Source organism: Histoplasma capsulatum, assembly GCF_000150115.1.
Source record: "Histoplasma capsulatum G186AR genomic scaffold supercont2.19, whole genome shotgun sequence".
NCBI lineage: Eukaryota > Fungi > Ascomycota > Eurotiomycetes > Onygenales > Ajellomycetaceae > Histoplasma > Histoplasma capsulatum.
Genome location: NW_025544819.1, coordinates 187,290 through 202,859, shown reverse-complemented (window position 1 = coordinate 202,859; position 15,570 = coordinate 187,290). Strand labels below are relative to the sequence as shown.

Here is a 15,570-nt window from a genome sequence, read left to right as displayed (position 1 = left end):
TGCACAGTACTCCCACCCAAGCGCTTCCTGGGTGTCTCAGGGACGAGTAGAAGCAAAACTGAATGATCTCTGCTATGTGTTTCGTTACGCCGTCCTCTCCCATGTGGAACACAAGTCCATGCAAACGCTAGAAATATGCATGGTAAATCTGTTACATACTGGTCAACAAACCTGTAGTCGATTTGGGTTCAGTTTTATAGCTGAGAAATTGTATTTCCATTTCACCATCTAGCGTATGCAAAACCTTTGGTTCCGCACTTGCATATATATAGAAATTGTTCCAATCGACATGATGCAATGTGCATTATAAGGTACTAGTCCTTGTCTACGAAAAAATTCGGCATAGCTGGGTTGGTAATCTCGCTTTCCTACAGTCGCAGTAACTTCGGCACTACACAAATACTAGTAACTCAAAATCGCCCTTGATAAAGGCCCTGTCTATCCAGCCTCTGCAAAAGACAAACCTGCTCTTAACGGGGTGTATGATGACATAATCGACTAAGTCGACCCCGGAGACGACTATCTATCAATTCTCCCTCTTTGGTCTTGAATTGCGCTGAACGCAAGTTGTGAATGGCCGTTATGGCATCTTCTGTGCAGGAATATCCGCGGCCAGATTTTGCTCGCTCAGACCTTAACTGGAAATCACTCAATGGACCCTGGAGTTTTCTCTATGATGACGATGACAGCGGCATACTGGATGGATGGCACCTGCGAGGCCTCCCCGAACAAATCGCTGTGACTGCTGGACAGAACAGTGGCGCCGGGAAAACTTTACAAAAATTGGAGATCACAGTGCCCTATGTCTTCCAAACTCCTGCATCCGGTATCGGGGAGCGCGAACCGCATGAAGTTATCTGGTACGAACGATTGGTTGATGACATTCGCACGCCAGCGGAGCTGAAGAAACATTTCCGCCTGCTGCTCCGATTCGGCGCGGTCGATTATGAAGCTACGATCTGGCTTGATGGCCAGTATGTTGGTGAGCATAGGGGTGGACATGTGCCTTTTGATCTGGACCTGAGCGAGTTCATCAAAGCTCAGCAGCAGTCCGCAAGGTTGACTATTCGTGTTCGGGACTCTCCATACGATTTGACTCAGCCTCGAGGCAAGCAGTACTGGGCTGGAAAGCCCCAGGGGATTTGGTACACGCCGTCTAGCGGCATCTGGCAGTCTGTGTGGCTAGAGAGTGTGCCTCGCGCGAGAATCGCGGATAGTAGTGGTGGCACTGTCCTTCGGTCGAATGACATCTATGGCGGATTGCTTCATGCTACGATTTCTTTGGTCGGCCGGCGAGCTTGGCGTAAATACCATGTCAAGCTTCAGATTTCCATTGGCGGAGTGACAGTAGACAAGACTTCCCAAATCTCCATTCCCCAACATTCCAACGTCGTGGATTGTGCTGTTCGTGCAAAACTGAGCCGTGAGCAGCTTGGGAAACTCCCCTCGGGTCTCCTGGAGGGCGCACCTCTCGAGGATCATACTGCTTGGCTTGATGGGGTTGCTCTATGGTCTCCCGATCATCCCCTTCTCTACGATGTTGTGTTGTCTCTTTTCGATGGTGGTGGAACACTTTTGGACGAAGTTCAGACGAAAATAGGTATGCGCGAGTTAAATTGGACCACTGGTGATCATACCTTCAGACTCAATGGCCACCCAATCTTCCAAGCACTTGTGTTGGATCAGGGATATTGGCCAGAAACTGGGATGACGCCGCCATCCGCGGAGGCGCTTAAGCATGACATTGAATTAGCCCAGAGCATGGGCTTCAACGGCTGCCGCAAGCACCAAAAGGTGGAGGACCCTCGCTTCTTGTACTTTGCGGATCAGCTCGGATTTCTTGTCTGGGGTGAGATGGCAAACGGGTACGAGTTTAGCAATGCATATGTGGATCGATTCAACGAAGAATGGATGGCAGCGGTTAAACGCGATATAAACCACCCTAGCATTGTCACTTGGACTCCGATCAATGAATCCTGGGGCTACCCTGAGCTTAAGGATAACGTTCAACAACAGAACCACATCCGTAGCCTTTACTACATGACCAAGTGTGTCGAAATCCCATGGTCAATCCTGCAAACCTTCTCCGTTCGTTGTTTTACTGGACAAAATTTGCTAACAGCGCCCATAGATGCTTGGATCCGACCCGAAGCGTCAATGACAACTGCGGCTGGGAGCATGTCTGCGATGACTTAACCACATTCCATGATTACAGTGATGGCCCCGCGCTAACGACAATCTGTAAGACTGTGGAGGGTATTCTTGATAAGAAAGGGGGTCGCCATACGTTCGTGGGCGGAAGTAGACACCGAAAGGGGGCGCCAATTATGTGCACCGAATTCGGCGGCGTAAATATTGCACCAAGCGATCCAAATGTAAAAGGCGATGGTGATTGGGGTTACACTACTGCAAGTGATCCAGCAGATCTTCTTGCTAGGCTGGAAAAGCTCTTGATGGGTGTCGTTGGCGGTGGTCATTGCTGTGGATTTGTATATACCCAAATGTAAGTTTTCCGCCTCAGGGTTGTAAACTGTGTGCGAGTTGGTTATTGGAGTACTTGCCATTTATTTATATTCAGTGCAATTTAAGCTGACTGGCTCATTAATAAACGAAATGAACTTTTTTTTTAAAAGTGTCGACGTGGAACAGGAAGTGAACGGACTGTACACATTTGACCGAAAGGCCAAACTCAAGCCGGAGCTTGTTGAAGACATCAACAGGCGTGCGAAGAAGTTGTATCTGGAATCAGTCGACCCCAAAGGGCTAAGTAGGCACCTGAGAACTTTCAAGCATATGGTACAGGGCAAAGTGTAACAAACTAAATGATTTTCCTTGTCTTGTTGACAACTTTTCACCACACGGTACCCTTCGCAATCCATCGTTTCTCATTTTACAAGCGGCTGGGTCTGGTTGAGGAATGGACTCTAAAGAATAGTAAAAGTCTTTTTTTTTTAAACTAAGCCTTCGTAAAATATATTCATATACTTGGGTTCTGCAGATTGGATAGCAAATTTTATTTATATAACTCGAGTTAGTTAATTAACCCCTCTGATTTTCAAAAATACGGGGCAAAATCATGGAATTGTGGTTGAAGGATGGGGAATGGAACAAGTTCTTAATTGTCTATCTGTAGATACATCTTGGCCACTAACCTCATAACACGATTCAAGACTGTGTGGATAGTAGATTAAAGGATTAATAAAAATATGAGCCAATATCTTCAGGTACGAGTAGATAATATATATACATGCCTGTAGTTACAAAACAAAGCCTCATTAACCTTGTACGGATATGTCCACGGATATATAGTTATATATTTTACATAAATACCCAGCTAGTTTCCAGAAGGGATAAATAATATAATAATTCGTTGTTGCTAGCATGTATCTACAGATCTGCTGAACCCTCAGGATATTGAATGAATGAAGACGACCACTCAAGGAATAATATGATGTTTCAGCAGACGCAGCAAGCTTGAAAAATTGAATGGATAGATCATAAATCATAGATAATAAATAAAAAAGGGGGGGAGACGAGAGAGAAAACAAGTAATTCCCAAAAAGTGAGAGAACAAAAGGAAGTCAAATCAATAAAAAAAGGAGCAATAACTAATATGAATATAAAAGGTTTCAAACTCGTACTCATCAAAAATAAACGAACCAAATCAATAAATTGAAAGATAAAATTTCTGCTTTATGAAATCTCGACGGAGCCAAAAACAGAAAATCTCTTGGAAATTACATGAATGTGTTCATATAACACACGTGAATAGTACACACGCACACATACACACACACATGCAATAGATATAAAAAACGAGCGTGCAGAAAACGAGGAGCAGCAGTGAAAGCCAAACAGAAAAAGGGGGAATGAAATGTTTGGTTAACTTCATGAGGCAGATACTCTTCGATAAGCTAATATAGATTTCTTCGGTGGGGAGAGCGGATGCGCTTAGCAGAATTTAAATTGGATAATAAAGGGTGGAAAGGATATAGTAAAATCATAAGAGTGCTGGATGAAAAGGAAATAAAGAAGAAAAAACAAAAGCATGACAAGTGAGGATAGAAAAGAATCAGGGAAATTAAACCAGCCTTGGTGAAACTAAGCAGGTTGAAGAAGAAGATATTTGGGACGGGGAGCAAGGGGGAAGTAAAGCAAAAAAATGACGCGGGGGTATTCTCGTCAAGTGTGTGTACGTGTGCGTATGTGTGGAAATGGGGGAAGGGGAAAGAAGAAAGAGAAACGAAGAATGTAAACAAACGGAAGGGACTTCTATAAAAATATAAAAAAAATTTAACTGAGAAAGGATAAAGGAATAAATAAGCGCAAGATCGTTCGCAGAAAATAACTGTGACCAAAGTTCGAAAAATTGTTCGCCAAAGCTCATCTGGGGAAGGTGAAACAGGGACAGTAGGCAGGAAAATTATCAACAAAAAAAATACCTTTTTTCTTTGTTTTGCTTCGTTACAGTGGCTGTTTTTTTTCTTCATACCTTCCAGGTTCCTCCCCGCTTCATGCCAGCTTACGCGGGTTTGTTCCAGAAGTCCAAGCTAGCCACCACATCTTCGCCTGCTTCGTCTTCGTACGCATAAATAATCTAGAAAAGTTGGCATTAGGTAAACAACGTCCTCGGCGAAATGAAAGCGGGGAAACAAGAGAAAGAAAAAGAGTATAGTTCTAGATAGAGAAAAGAGAGAAAGGAGATAAATTTATTTGTCAATAACTTACCTCCCTAGTAGACGAATGCAACATCCGAATATTCCGTCCCGTCATGACGTGGATTAGTTCGCTGCTTTCAATGTGCCTGATTTCTATAAAGCTCGATTCGAAAGCGAGAATGTACGGATACGATAACGCGAATGCGACAGGATTTCCTTCCCACGCTATTCTCCAGTCTGGCTGAGCCCTCCAGCCGTTGCGGTTGACGAAGAAGGAGAAGTCGCTATAGTTAAGGAGGAACTCGCCGTTCATCCGTTCAATATGGATGGGCTTTACGTTCTCTTTTCTAGCAACGAAATCGAGGGAGGTATCGGCCTGGTCCAGCAGCGATTGTCTTTCAGTGGTTTCGAGACTGACAACCTCGAAGCCGCGAGAACAGCCTACGCAGAGTGTTGCTCGTAAGAAATGGACGGAAGAAGATTCCGCAGGAATGTAAAATTCCTAGAAACAGAAATAAATTAGCAAGGAAAAGTGGTAAGAATGGAAGCGACAACTTAGTGAATTAACGCTAACCTTGAAAGGCTTGAAAGCATCTTGGCCACCCTGGAACATCTTGCTCAATGGCTTCTTCTTCCCCTTCGCAAGATTCTCCACAGGTTCATACACCTTGATTGTCGTTGACAAGGCAGATGTCTTTACTGAGCAGACTAGATGTCGCCCGAGCCCAATTCCGGACTTGAAGAAATTGGTATGTCCTTGAATTTTCTTCGGTCGACGAACCAACGGATTCTGGTTCTCACTGGCATCCAGCGCCTCCATCGAATAGGAACTAAGCGTCCTGTTGGCTAGCACCAAGAGCAACTGATACTCTTCAAGGGCATCGATTTGAGTGACACCGCTTGCGTCAAGGACACGCCGTGGTTTCGCCGACTTGTCCTTTGGCCATCGCTCCGATATGTATATGCCACTATCCGTGCCGTAGACCAGTTTTCGCCCTCCATCTGCACCAAATTCATGAATTAGCTGCGACTTCCAAAATTACAAACACCCCACCCCTCTTCACACACATACACACACACACAAAAAAAAAAAAAAAACAGAGAATGAAACACTTACCAATAGGCACCAAACAGTTGACTCGGTTAGAAGAAGTGAAAAACTTCTCACAAAGGATGGTCTTGGAGTAAAAGTTGCTATTCCTTTCCCTGAGTTTTCGTTGCTGTTCTCCGACAAGCTCGATGAATTTCCTCCGCTGTGTCGAGGAAGTTGCATAGAGAGTTTGGTCGTAGCCTCCCTTACCGAGATGTCGGAATGTAATGGGAAAGCCATCCTTAGATGAAGTGGGGGTATTGTTGGCAGCCCTGGTAGCGGCAATGAGGTTTCCAGATGGTCGTTTGGCAAGGCCCAGTTTCGGGATCACCTCCTCCATTTGAGTGATAACGAGAAGTTCAAGAGGGATAGGCTTCCTGTACACCCTGTATTCTTCTCGCTTATTGACAGCCTTGATCCTAACCAGCAGAACTGCATGGTCAAATAGATATGCAGTGACCTCGGCAGAGTCTGTTGGGCCCTTTTTGAAACCCATCTTAGTCAACATTACTCGATTTTCCTCCGTGAGCTTCAAGTCAACATAATCTCCAGGCGAAAATTTCAAGGCCATGTTCAGCTGCACCAAATTGAAATGGTTCTCGGCTTTTCCACTTTCTGTGTTGACCCGTGACAAGAAATCTCGAATAAGAGCAATAGCTTTGGGGATATCCTTTTTGTCGGGATTGTCATCCGCCGTGTTCTTGACGACTTGTTCCAAAAGTAGTGGGTACCTCGCCAATCGAGTCGTTGGCTTGGTGAGGTAGCCATTCAGCTCGAGCTTCCTTGATTCCTTGAGGCGTTCAGTCTCGTCAACGAACTTGGAAAATGCAGGGTTCGATGCTCGTTCCTTCTCAAACTCGTATTTTCCGTACAATTGATTAGCACCATATTTAATGAAGGGATCGAAACGTGGTACGAATTGAAGGAAAATGTCCCCGACTGTCTTCACCACACTGGACTCCTTCTGCCTGGCATTCAGAGCTTCGCACAGTTTAGAGTTGACGGCTAAGACCTCCAAACAGTTTGAAAAAACGGTTCGAATGAATTTCTCCCGGCGGTGTTCCGGAACCGGGGAAAGATTAGTATTGTTGGCAGATCTCAGGGGCCTCATCCAGAAATCTCTCAAATACTCCAAGTCCTTAACGAAATCGCGTTCAGTATACATGATCTCGAATATAATTTCCTGGCGCTTCTTCTCCCGATCATCAATGCTGTCAGCAACTTCTTTAGGAACCATGTTGATCCATAGTTTCTGGTCATCGTTGTCATCATTGTCATGTAAGCTTCCCTTTGACGCGGAGGACCTTAATCCTGGTTGAGGTTTAAGGTTCAATCGTGCTTGCTGCTCAAGTCGTCTTGGGCAGGCAATAGAATAACAAAGTTTATCCCTGGTACAAGTTGGAGAGTAGCACTCAGTAAGTAGGGTGAAGACACCGTTGACCTCGGAAACCGGATCCTCTTCGCCCATTGTTTCTTTAAACTGGTATAACTCTCCTGGAGCGTCTCTCAATCGATGGTCATAGGTGACATCGTGGAAGAATTTCTGGGCATCCAACGCACGCCCAAGCAGCAAGGCCAAGTTACGATCAGACGTTTTAATAATGTAAGATATCAAATCCACCGCTTCAGCCCCGGTAAAAGCGTTAGTATATGCTAGATCATTTTTAAGTCGTTCTCCAACAGATATCCTTTCTCTAAACACTGTAGCCACGCGGGAAAGTAAAGCAGGATAGACGAGAGGAGATCTACGACTATGATGTGGGGTGGGATGCGGTTGGCTCGCTGGTTTAGGAATGACGGCATTACCCGGTTGTACACTAGTCGTTCGTTCCGGGGTGACGGTGGATGCCATGGAAAATGTTCGAGAGTTGATCGATGTATCGCTCGGACGTCTTGATCTAGACTGCGGATCTGGCCCGGGAACCATCGAGGTGGGGATAGGTTGTTCGAAGATAGGTTGACCCGAGAGTGACGATTCAGTCCGCTCCTTCTCCATGCCTGACTCTCGACGCCTAGTTGGGACAATCCGTCCAGAATTGATCGTCCGGGCATGATCATAGTTCGAAGTATACGAACTCATGGACATGGAGCGTTCATTGTCACGCCGTTCCGGAACGACTCGGCCTTGTGGAGTCATAGAGCCTGCGTGGTGGTATGGTTGCTGTCGAAAGGCGTTTGCTGATGTATGGTTGAAGTTACTCGGGGGAGGAGGTTGATGATACATGGGAGGGCCACCCATTCTAGCCATGGAACGAGACCTGTACTGATCTGAGTTAAGTGCTGGGGGAGGAAGAGGCCTGCCGGGGACTTTATTTGGATAAGGTGGTTGCATTGGACCAGGCCTTGAATCCAGACGCTGGGGCTGAGGATACTGGGGACGGCCCGGGTAAGGGCGCGGAAGGTTTTGAGGAGGTGGTTGAGAATGATGATAGGGTCCATTTGGCTGCCGTTGCGGAGGAGGGTGATGGTTGTTATATCCATTTGGGGGGGGATACCCATATCCGTCGGAGGACTGACGAATCGGTGACGCCGCCGGCGGAGGAGCAGCTCGGGGATGCATATATGCTTCGCCCACCGTATGGGAAGACGTGGTGCGGGCGCGGTCCTGAGCGAAGGGAGGAGTTTGAGAAGTCATCGTCTGTGCACGGCCCGTGGGGTTCGCCCCGAAAATCTCCGAGTAGGCAGCATCTCGCTGAAAAGACGATGCGTGCCCATACTGGGGTGGCGGTCGGTAATTGCGACCTTGCTGAGCACCTAAATCTGCCATGGCCGAAGGAGTACTAGGGCTCTAGGTGATGGACGCAAACACGATAATGCCAGGGAGAAACAGGGAAGTGAAGGAGCAATTTGGGAGAAGGGGATATTAGATTTGGAAATTGCGTTTGGCAAGGAGGAGTTTTTTCCAGACGGTATGCCCGGGCTCGACAGAGATCGAAAAGGTAATTTTCTAGGGATTATTTGGCGGGTGACGGGGTTCGGGGGGTTGGAGGGGAGGGAGAGGAGGAAAGGTGGGACGCAACAACCGAAGCGAAGAACGAGAGGGTCATAGCCCACACACCCTCATGGCTGACGGAACAACGAAGTTGAAAGAGCGACGTAGCTCACAGAGCAATTACTGGAGATCCAACGCGGCAACAAGAGAGGGCTGAGGGGGAGGGGAAGGAAGGGGGAAAGATACGCGAAGTCGCCGGTCTCGAGGGAGTTGAGGAGGATGAGAGGTGGATGATGGAGTGTCGTTGATGGGCAGATGGTTAGGTACAAGTTACTGCATGCAGTTAGGCCCGCCAAGACCAAGCCACCCGCCGTAGACTCGATTAGGGTGAAAGATTACGGTACAGGGCCCTGTGGTGTGATGGCTCCTCCCAGGCCATGTGGTATTACGCAGCGTTACAGCCATAGTGGGTTCTCTTATCCGCCGTATTCATCCTCGCCTCCCAAGGTTTCTCTCCGGAGCCAATAGCTGGATATAATTATATCATAGCACTCTACCACAACCACAAGCATATCGTTGTCAACATATACCAGACTTGCGATACGAAGAATCCCGTGTTTCCCCTTTTCCCCATCTCGGAGAGCAGGGAGAGCTCTGCAGATAAGAGCCCATTCACTGCCCTAGCCTTCAAGCTCCCAAGGGTGTCATTCTCCTGTTCAAGATGGCGGACAGTGAACTAGCGCCCAAGTTCGCTCCCTTCATAGGAATGGTAAGCATACGTACTAGTATCCTTGATTTTATATCTTCTGTTCGGACTAACACGTTCTCTCCGTGCGTAGGCAGGTATCTGTGCAGCCGTGAGTTACTCCCACTCGCCTTTTCGACCTTTGCCTCGAAAACAGCTAACCCATAGTAACTTTATCAGATGGTTTTTGGATGTACGTTGTTCCGACCACAACTTACTATATGCTCTGTTTAAGACCCCGCAAACACGAGCAACAGCTCAAAGCTGATAAACCCATGCAGCAATAGGAGCAGCATATGGAACCGCCAAATCCGGCATTGGCATTGCCGGTGTTGGAACCTTTCGGTCAGATCTGATTATGAAGGCAGGTCTTGAAATAAATACACACACATCAAGATTTGGGTCGGGCATTCTACGTTCATTTTTAATACTGACAACTGAGGTGTGGGGCAGTCATTAATCCCCGTAGTAATGGCGGGTATCATTGCGGTCTACGGCTTAGTTGTTGCAGTGCTCATTGCGGGAGGTTTGGGTCCTCCGCCCCAGAAGACGTATAGCTTATACACGTACGTCATATATCCTTACAATAATATATATGTGTGTGTGCACTTCATACTAACCCATTGACCTCAATAGCGGTTTCATGCACCTTGCAGCGGGATTATCAGTCGGCTTATCAGGACTTGCGGCTGGCTACACGATTGGCGTTGTCGGCGACGTGGTTAGTTATGAGAATCCCGGGGCAATCGTCATTCTCTTCAAGAGTATGGTTGTTTAACTAATTACATTTTCCCGTCTCTCAGGGTGTGCGATCATACATGCAGCAGTCACGCGTTTTCGTAGGAATGGTATTAATATTGATTTTTGGTGAAGTGTTGGGGCTATACGGGTATGAATAGCTTGCTCCATACGTAATCCCTTCTTTCCGTTGGAGCATGCGTGATAATTAACTATTTTGATGCAAACAGCTTGATCGTCGCACTGATTTTGAACTCAAAGAGCTAGAGGGATGGAGAATGTATTTTACGCGGCTGTTTCTATGCTTGATTGATTTTTCAGGGATTGAATATGTTTGAATATGTTTTGTTTTGCAATTAAAATTACCTACTGATTGTTACTATGATCGCTACTGTTTGGCTGTTTTTTTTGTGTTGCCTTGTTCGCGCTGCGCTATACGCAAGCATTTGTGGAATCTAAGATATGCACGGCCGACTTTTATTTGTCTCGTCTACCTTGATAGAGGAGGAACGTATTTGTGTTCAAGGTGGATGAGTTATTGAACCCCGGTCATATGCAGGTATTTTGTATTTTACTCCTAGCATATTTCGCCATGACCAGATCCAAACAATCTAACTGCAGAGACCGCAATTATCGACAACAGTGATAACTGAACATAACAACATATATATATATATATATATTCAATCCATCCCTATCTCTGGTTCTCCGCTAAAGTGGCTGCGGCTGCCAAACCCTGTGGGTGTTCCTGTAATCCGTAGTAAGCATTTGCATTCTTGGCACCGACTGTTCTCGCCGCCCGCTGCTACGTCACATATGGTAGCCCTGTACCACACTCCGCCGATGCAGAACCGGACACGTTCAACAGAACCATTCCATCCCAAGCTCCGCTGACAACCCTTCATACCTCACTCCAGCACCCTGATTTGTATATCTCATACTTGTCATCTTACATCTTTCGCCTCACCCCTCTCCTCCCTCTCCCATTCGCCTTCCCCTATCGCAGCCCTTAAGTCAATGGCGGCCCTACCTCCTGTCAGGTCGTTACCCCACTCAATCCAGCCTCTATCGCCAATTTGAGTTGCGTGCACTACCGTTTTCCTTCCACCCGCTCCCCTGCGCTGTCATCTCGTCGAAAAGAAGAAACAAATCAAGTTATACCCGGCCAAGGTCATGACCCCTCTCTCATCCTGAGATGGCCGCGGAAATTCTTCATGAGCTGCAGCTGCAGCACACCACACCGCAAAAAGCGCTCCAGAACCAAGACATCGATATCGACGTAACATCAACTGAAAAGCCCCCGCAACAAAACAACAGTCTCGACCATCCGAAGAAGAAATTCGCACTAGAACGTTGTAACCCCGGTCCTCCAGCCTCGCGCCCGCGAACCCCGCAGGATATCGTTGAGAACCGGGCGGAGGGTAAGCTAGACATATCATCTAGCGAACTGAGCATTGGTGACTTCGAGCTGCTACAAACACTGGGTACAGGTAAGCAAGGGGTGCAGGAGGATTGCAATATCATGAGCAATTTGTACTTGCTTGTTGGGTTGCTTTGGTGTGTCTCTTGTACCTGGATGCTAATTACATACATACATATGGAATAGGCACATTTGCTCGAGTATGGCTGGTTCGCCTCTTGAAACACACAGGTAAAATTAAGAACGGAGCCTATGCGCTCAAGGTTCTTCATAAAGCGGATGGTATGTGTGTTTCTAATTTTGAACGTTGTATGGATGAAGTTATTCGTTCTTACGCTCTCTTCGCAATTCAGTTATAAAACTGAAACAGGTTGAGCATGTCCGGAATGAAATCGAAACCCTAAATGCGGTTGCTGGGCACCCTTTCATCACTACCCTGGTCGCCACATTTACAGACGATCTGAGCTTATATATGTTGGTAGGTTTTGTTTTGTTTTTTTTTTTTTTTTTTTTTAAATCAACCTTCTCCTACGTTATAATTTATTGCAGTGAGCCAACAAAATGTTACCAGCTCGAATATTGCCCAGGAGGAGAGATTTTCACATTCTTGAGACGCGCACGGAGGTTTGACGTGTCGACTGCCCAATTTTATGCTGCGGAAATCGTCTTAATTCTTGAATTTCTCCACGACGTCCATGGCATCGCATACCGCGACCTCAAGCCCGAGAACATCCTCCTTGATGCAGATGGCCACCTCAAACTCGTTGATTTCGGATTTGCGAAAGAGATTTGGAGCAGGGAAACCTACACACTCTGTGGTACGCCAGAGTACCTAGCACCAGAAGTCATCCATAACTCCGGCCACGGCCTAGCTGTTGATTGGTGGGCTCTGGGCGTCCTGATATACGAGTTCATAGTCGGACAACCTCCATTCTGGGACCCAAATCCTATGCGCATATACAAACAGATTGTTGATGGAGTCCTACGATTTCCTGCCAACATGCCCCCAGCCGCGCAGGATATTGTATCTCGGCTGTGCAAAACGAACCCATCCGAGCGCCTGGGTCACATAAAAGGGGGATCCGCCAGAGTGAAGCAACATTCCTTCTTCAAGGGAGTCAATTGGGATGATATTTACCACCGACGAATGAAGGGACCCATAGTCCCCCGTGTGGATTCCCCGACCGATGCAGGGAATTTCGAAATTTACCCGGACCCCCCACACCCGTCGGAGCTTGCTCCATACACGAAGGATATGAGAGACGCGTATGAGCATATATTCAAGACTTTCTAATTGATATATAACTGGGCAGGTGAGCCTTTTACCGCCGCTACAGCTTCATACGGTGAGTCCAATGGATTCTGAAAGAAAAAAAGGCCGTGGTAGCTATGGATCGCCAGGCAGTAGGGAATCCGTATTATCCACTATGGCTCCTTCCACCCCCAACCCCCCATTATCCGGCGTTATCGATGAGATTCAGCACCATATACTCATTTTTCACGCTGCTTGTATCAGCAGTACCTCACCGTTTCTCCTTTTTCCGTACTTTGTCTATCATCGATTTTGGGAGTCACACATCAGGGATAGATATATCTAACTATAGCCCCCTCTCATTGCTTCTTCCCCGCTCCCCCTCGCCTCCCAGCTTCATAGCTGTCAACACGCCTCATAACGCTGCGCGAGACAAACCGCAATTTTGTATCGCTCGTTCTCATCCAGATCATATCCTGGTTGGTTTACATTGCTGGAATCTAACATCTTCCCGCTCCACTGACCACGCCAACAACAATATACATACATACATATATATATTTTTATATGTCTACTTATCTATCTACCGCGTATCTATCTATCTGTCTAAGCCCCTTTGTTGTTAATATCCACCGGTCGTTTGGGATCTACTAAATCTCCTGTTTTAACACACTTATATAGTATTGGAGTGGTTTTTATTTTTATTTATTTATTATTTATTTTTTTGAGTTTTGAATAAACTCTTTCCTTTAAACCACGTTAAATAATAATTCAATGATACAAACAATCGAACCTCTTTCTCAGACTAATCAATTATCTTACTTTTCTTTTTGCTGTTTCTTTCTCTTTCCCAATCTACGATATACAGAAGAGAGAGAAAAAAAATAAAAATAAAAACTCTTCAAAGTCATATAATTAGTTTGATATTTAATTTATTAATTAATTATTTTTAAAGTATTTTTTTATCATTCGGAGCAAAGCGAAGTCTCCAAGAATCAAACAAAGCTCTTGGGAGGGAGAGGGGAGGACAAAAGTGGCTTAATTTTGTGGTTCAAATGTGGCTTGAATATCAATGATTTTATTGGCTGTAAAGCAGATTTTGGCATCTCTGATTGGCTTATACTCTCCATTTTTATTTACCCAATTCTTACCGCTCTGATCGATTGCTAATGGAGTGGAGAATGCTAGCTAGATAGCTAGCTATCTTCTTGTCTACTCTCTATCTACCAACCAAGCTGGCTGCTCAATATTCAATCAATCTCTATGGGAATAAACATCGCCATCTAGATACCCATCTCTCTATCAATGCCAGCTTACTAGCTGATTATCTGCCTCCTACCTGCCTATCTATCTACTGACCTGCTTGAATGAATGATATTCGCTGACGATATATATTGATGATATCTTATTGCATGAGACGATCAGTGTAATATACATACATATATATATATGAACTCAATAGAGCCCAGGCTCACATTCACTTCTGATTCCAGCTGTCTTGACTACTTCTCTAAGTTACAGTTCATTCATTCAAAAGAGTGTTTGTCGCTATATGATTGTTCCAGTTACCTGAGAGATAGATATCTTGAGCTCACAAGTTTTCAAATTTCGCAGTCAATGGCTAAGCAAGCCACATTTGTGGAGGCGGCCATGCCATCAACATCTGACAGTCATTGTGAATGAGGGAAAAAAAATCGGAGATTTGATCTGTATGGTTAGTGGTTAAGGAGAAAACTGTGAGAGATGAAATGCGGGTACATTGCTCTGCAATACATCCTGCGCCATCGGCGAGTTTCTAGAGTTGGGGCTCACATCATCAGAATTCTGCCGGTGTATCCCGGTTTACGGGGTGTGGAGAGAGAGAGGTGGTTGGCTCGGGCTCCCTTATTTTTTTCCATCTTTTGTTAAAATATATATATATATATATATATATTGGTTCTTCAGCGAAGTAAATTCAATTGAAGATTTTTTTTTTTTTTGGGGGGGGGGGGGGTTTCCTTTTTTGATTTTATCGACGAATATATCGATGGTTTCTTTTAATGGATTGTTTTCCGTTCGGTACCAACCTGTGTTGGACACCTTATATTTTTCCCTCTCGACTAAAGAAAGATGTCTGATGGCGATGGTTTGTCGTCAATATGCGGATTTATATATCGCGTGCGATATTCTCCCCGGGTGCGGTTTGAGCGTGATGCGCTCGAGTATTTTGATGATTTGGCGGAGTTACGGGCGGCGATGTCGGATAGCGGAGCGATTATAACTGGAGGGTTTGCATTGCGATGTATATGCGATGGAAGACTGGGATGTGGCGGGTGGATGTTGATACTTTCGTGAAACGTGATGGTGTGATTCGGATGCGCGAGTATTTGGCTTCAAGGGAAGGTTATTCCCACGGGCGACAGTGGGAAAGTATTTGATGCAGGTGATGAGGGTGCACGAGCTTTTGGAAAGTGAAGCGCGGGCGATGTCGAAGTATGAGGGTCGGGGATTCAATTGTGTTGGATGGAATGACATGGATAGGTCAGAAAAGGAATTCAGCAAGATGCGTCGGGTTTGGTGACCGGATGTGTTGGAATGTTCCATGGGGTGTTCGACGGATGCCAAAGCGGCGAGAGATTGATGACGATGACGTTGAACGGAGTCGGTTCGCGATGGGAGAATACCGGATAGTGTTGTTGCAAAGATGAGTGATGCAGTGTGTGAGATAGATCTGTGATGATGTGCAAACTCCAAGT

At 45.9% G+C, this 15,570-nt stretch overlaps 5 protein-coding genes across 5 annotated transcripts; 3 read left to right on the top strand and 2 right to left on the bottom strand.

Annotated features, from left to right (window-relative positions):
* Positions 1–582: 582 nt before the first annotated feature.
* On the top strand, positions 583–2,814 carry HCBG_08958 (beta-galactosidase/beta-glucuronidase; the record flags this gene model as incomplete). The annotated part of the gene is made up of 3 exons (XM_045436007.1): positions 583–2,048; positions 2,132–2,503; positions 2,634–2,814. The coding sequence occupies 3 exons, from the start codon at positions 583–585 to the stop codon at positions 2,812–2,814; spliced, it is 2,019 nt and encodes a 672-aa protein (XP_045283329.1).
* Positions 2,815–3,948: 1,134 nt separating this feature from the next.
* Positions 3,949–8,515, bottom strand: HCBG_08957 (rho1 GDP-GTP exchange protein; the record flags this gene model as incomplete). Its single annotated transcript, XM_045436006.1, has 4 exons — positions 3,949–4,597; positions 4,729–5,160; positions 5,233–5,660; positions 5,776–8,515. The coding sequence occupies 4 exons, from the start codon at positions 8,513–8,515 to the stop codon at positions 4,523–4,525; spliced, it is 3,675 nt and encodes a 1,224-aa protein (XP_045283328.1).
* An 886-nt stretch (positions 8,516–9,401) lies between these two features.
* HCBG_08956 (vacuolar ATPase proteolipid subunit c) lies at positions 9,402–10,430 on the top strand (the record flags this gene model as incomplete). Its single annotated transcript, XM_045436005.1, has 6 exons — positions 9,402–9,449; positions 9,520–9,618; positions 9,879–9,991; positions 10,062–10,146; positions 10,229–10,314; positions 10,394–10,430. The coding sequence occupies 6 exons, from the start codon at positions 9,402–9,404 to the stop codon at positions 10,428–10,430; spliced, it is 468 nt and encodes a 155-aa protein (XP_045283327.1).
* A 618-nt stretch (positions 10,431–11,048) lies between these two features.
* HCBG_08955 (protein kinase) lies at positions 11,049–13,420 on the top strand (the record flags this gene model as incomplete). The annotated part of the gene is made up of 5 exons (XM_045436004.1): positions 11,049–11,653; positions 11,770–11,865; positions 11,937–12,061; positions 12,155–12,896; positions 12,961–13,420. 4 exons carry the CDS (start codon positions 11,359–11,361, stop codon positions 12,875–12,877), a joined length of 1,239 nt encoding a protein of 412 aa, XP_045283326.1.
* Positions 13,421–15,058: 1,638 nt separating this feature from the next.
* HCBG_08954 (uncharacterized protein) lies at positions 15,059–15,418 on the bottom strand (the record flags this gene model as incomplete). Its single annotated transcript, XM_045436003.1, has 1 exon — positions 15,059–15,418. One exon carries the CDS (start codon positions 15,416–15,418, stop codon positions 15,059–15,061), a length of 360 nt encoding a protein of 119 aa, XP_045283325.1.
* Positions 15,419–15,570: the final 152 nt, after the last annotated feature.